Source organism: Myotis nattereri (assembly GCF_964212035.1).
Source record: "Myotis nattereri genome assembly, chromosome: 3".
Classification (NCBI taxonomy): Eukaryota; Metazoa; Chordata; class Mammalia; order Chiroptera; family Vespertilionidae; genus Myotis; species Myotis nattereri.
The window spans coordinates 108,908,094-108,912,088 of NC_138077.1; the positions used below are offsets into that span (position 1 = coordinate 108,908,094).

The 3,995-nt window shown below is 54.0% G+C and overlaps 1 protein-coding gene across 1 annotated transcript; it reads right to left on the reverse strand.

Moving 5' to 3' along the window:
* Window positions 1–343: 343 nt before the first annotated feature.
* On the reverse strand, window positions 344–3,625 carry ZIC1 (Zic family member 1; the record flags this gene model as incomplete). Its single annotated transcript, XM_081088165.1, has 3 exons — window positions 344–541; window positions 1,065–1,228; window positions 2,644–3,625. 3 exons carry the CDS (start codon window positions 3,623–3,625, stop codon window positions 344–346), a joined length of 1,344 nt encoding a protein of 447 aa, XP_080944291.1.
* Between the last annotated feature and the right edge of the window lie 370 nt (window positions 3,626–3,995).

Here is a 3,995-nt window from a genome sequence, read left to right on the forward strand (position 1 = left end):
GAAGCCCAGACAGCCTGTTCTAATTCTGTCGAGAAACTGGACCCCCGGGTTGTCAGCATTTGGTCAGGCGGTAGCCTGGTCCTCGACCCCCATCCAGCCCCTTCGCTACCAAGCCTTTGCCAAAAAAGAAAAAGAAAAAGGCGGCGGGGGTGGGGGGCGGATAACGAAAGGTTTGGTGCTTTCTCTCGCTCTTACTCGGACCTGGGTCTACAAGCAAGTTCAAAAAAATAGAATTGCGGAGTGGGGTAGCTGTGTTGATTCGCAGGGATCTTTCAGTTATATTTTGCATACGTGTGTGTTCAGTCTCTTAAATAGGGTTTTGATCGGTGTTTTGCTTCTGATTTTAAACGTACCATTCATTAAAATTAGAAGAAAGCGCGCTGTGACCGGCTGTGTGGTGGACCGCGGAGGAGGAGGGCGACAGGGAACTGGTGGTGGGGTTGTCTGTGGAGGGAGACACGATGGTGGGCGGCGTGGAGGACTCGTAGCCGGAGCTGGCGGCCGGCGAAGGCTGTGAGCCCTGGGAGGAAGATTCGTGGACCTGCGGGAATAAAGTCGAGTTTTTAAGGAGATAGAGAGCGGGAGCAACAGCCGCATTGGACCCGTGAAGGCAGCGCGCTGCCTCTCCCGGGAGCCCAGCATTCACTGGACCTCTGGGGATGCCTCACCAGGGGCACTTGGGATCGATTGCCCCTGCCACGCCCGGCAGCAGCAGTTCTCCCCCGCACCCTGCCCCGCCGCTGAACTTTGCTTGCTCAAGTCTACGTGCAAGACCTCAACTCTTCTGCAAACGCTTGCAGCCCCAATTTCGGCAGCTTCGTCAGCGTCACCCAGCTAGCATAGCCCTCACTCCTTATCTGGGCAAATTCCTTTTTACTTTTCTTATTAAAAAAAATAAATTTATAACAGTTTGGTGGTCACCCGCCCCCTTTTCCACTCTCTGCCCAGCCCCACACAGCCTGCACCAGCTCCTTCCACCACCCGGCTGCCACTCGCCAAGGACTCAGCCGAAGAGCAGAGCCGACTCCCGTCTCGAAGGCGGGCGTCGGGAGCGTGGCAATTACCTTCATGTGTTTGCGCAGCGAGCTGGGGTGCGTGTAGGACTTGTCGCACATCTTGCAAAGATAGGGCTTGTCGCTCGTGTGCACATGCATGTGCTTCTTGCGGTCGCTGCTATTCGCAAAGCGTCTGTCGCAGCCCTCGAACTCGCATTTGAAGGGCTTCTCCCCTAGTGTGAGGGGCGATAAAGAGAAAGGTCTGATTAGAACAAATTCTGTGGTTGTATTTTTAAATGTAAACAAATGAAAAAATAAAAAATAAAAAAGGTTGCAAGTTCAAAAACCCGGGTCTTCAATGAAGTCACATATATGCAGTGGATTTATAAATATTTTAATTATTTTAACTATTAATCTAATTAGGTCCAGATTTTATTGTTGTTGCTATTATTATTATTATTATTATTATTATTATTACTATTAGATTTTTTCTTTTTGGATCCCAGAGCAGTAGCAGGTTTTTCTGCCTGGGGCTATACAAACAACTTAAGGCGGCAGGCAATACCTGCCTCAAGGTTTCTAATTTTCACTTTGGGGGCTTATTCTCCTGCTGTTTTGCTCCTATCTCTTCCCCCCCCCACCCTTTCCCTGAGGCTCTGTAACCCCCTTTTAGTTTCCCCACCACACCCCCTACACGCAGTCACATTTTATAAGGTAATCTGAGTGGAGAGCTTGGCACCACAAATTCTTCCCTGGCTGTGGCCATAAACTCAAAATTCCAAAAGCAGTTTTCAGAAATCACCGGGGGAAACAAGAATAGGGAAGCAGACCGGATTCCCGGCTTTGTTGGAGCAAGAGGCCCAGAATGGCCTTACCTGACCCATACTACAACCATGAGCTCACCACCAACTTTTCTTTTAACTGTTCCGACCAGTCTCTATTTTAAAGGCCAATGTGGGGGGATTCAGTGTTTTGAAAACCACCTCATAGAATCTAATTGACTGGGGGAAAAAAAAATACTTCTCTGCCTTCCACTGACTCTCCAACTCCTCAAGCTTACTCACAAACAAGTCACTTCTAAAATTCTGTTCTTTAAATATGAGCAACCTCCAAAAAGCCTCCTCCGGTCAGACTTACTTGTTTTCACCACTCCCTCCCTCCTTTATGTCTTTCTGTTTTTATTTCTTTCTGTGCTTCTTCATCCGACCCTCCAATTTCATCAGTTCATCCTTTGGGAAAGTCCTCACTAAGGTGCCTAGAGAAGGATGTCGGCGGGAAGCAAACATTTAGACTTAGATTGTCTGCTGCTAGAGCAGCTGGAATTTCCGCCACCTCTATCTGCTTCCAGCGCACCTCAGCTTTTCAAAACCAGGTTTGTCTCTATGCTCTCCGGCCTTTTTTATTCTTCATTTTAAAATCTATATCCTAGGATCCTTCCCATCTGATCGTCTTATACTTTTTTCATAATTCTAAACCTGAAACCAAAAACCAGCGAACACTTTTGCTGCCTGCTTGCTGGAACCTGACACCCACACTCAACCAAGGCCCAGTTTGTGCCTGGCCGATGAAATTTGGATTTCCGGTCTCAGGCCCAGGATGAAGCGGGAGTGAGGTACAGGGGGTGGGTCAAAGAAAGAGGTTTCCATACCTGTGTGTGTTCTTTTGTGGATCTTTAAGTTCTCAGAACGCGCGAACACCTTGCCGCAGCCAGGGAAGGGGCAGGGGAAGGGCTTCTCTCCCGTGTGCACGCGGATGTGGTTGACCAGTTTGTATTTGGCTTTGAAGGGCTTGCCCTCTCGCGGACACTCCTCCCAGAAGCAGATGTGGTTACTCTGCTCAGGTCCGCCGACGTGCTCCACGGTGACGTGCGTAACCAGCTCATGCATGGTGCTGAAAGTTTTGTTGCACGACTTTTTGGGGTTGGCCAGCTGCTCTGGCTCAATCCACTTGCAGATAAGCTCCTGCTTGATGGGTTGGCGCATGTAGCGGAAGAAGGCTCCAGCACCGTGATGCGCGGCCATGTTCACGTTCATGGGTCCGTAGCCATGAAGCTGAGGCGCGGCATAGTGCTCCGAACGTGGGCTTGTCACCTGGCCGTACTGCTCGGGTCGCGGGTACATGTCCCCCGAGAAGCCAAGCCTCATCTGCCCATTGACCACATTGGGCGATGCGTGGCCCGCCGCCTGCTCGTGAAGGCCAGGGAAGAGAAGGTGGCCCGCAGCGTCCGTGTGGCCGTGTGGGCCCCCGAAGCCCCCTGCCGAAGCAGCGAAGAGGCTGTGCTGAGCGCTGGCTGCCGCCGCCGCGTCTCCAAAGCCCCGGTTGCGGAACAGAAAGTCCCGAGTGGAGTTGAAGGCTGCGCTGGAATAGGAGCCGACGTGGCCCGGGTGGTGGTGATGGCCAAGGGCCGCGGCAGCCGCATAGCCAGGAGCCTGAGACGTGAAGGCTGTCTGGCCCGCGGAGGCCAGCTCGTGCGAGCTGGGGTTGAGCTTGAAGGCTCCCATGCCGTCGGCGAACGGGTTGATGCCCAGGCCAACGTCGCGTTCGGACACGTCGCCCGCGGAGTGGTGGCGGGACGTGCCAAAGGTGGTCACGCCGATCGCGGGGTACTGGGGGCCGGCGTCCAGGAGCATCGTGGCTGCTCCGGGCGAGCTCCGGCCTCCCCCACCCCCCCACCCTTGCCTACAGAGGAGGGAAAATTAGGAGGAGGAGGAGGAGGAGGAGGAATGGGAGGCGGAGAAAAAGGAGGAAGATGTGGAGGGAGGGAGAGTCCACCCACCTCTCGAAGTCCTAGCCCGCAGGCAGCCGCTCCGCGCGCTGGGGAGCCCGCCTGGCCAAGCTCGGATAAGCCAGACGGCTGCCGGCAGTGGGCAAGGCGGGCTCCGGCGCCCTCGGAGCAGATCCCGCCGGCCGGGCTCGCACTTTCTCGCCGCTCAGTCTCTGTCGAGAGGACCCCGCGTCAAGGCTGCCCAGGGAAAGCCATGGAGCATCTCAGCCCACTCC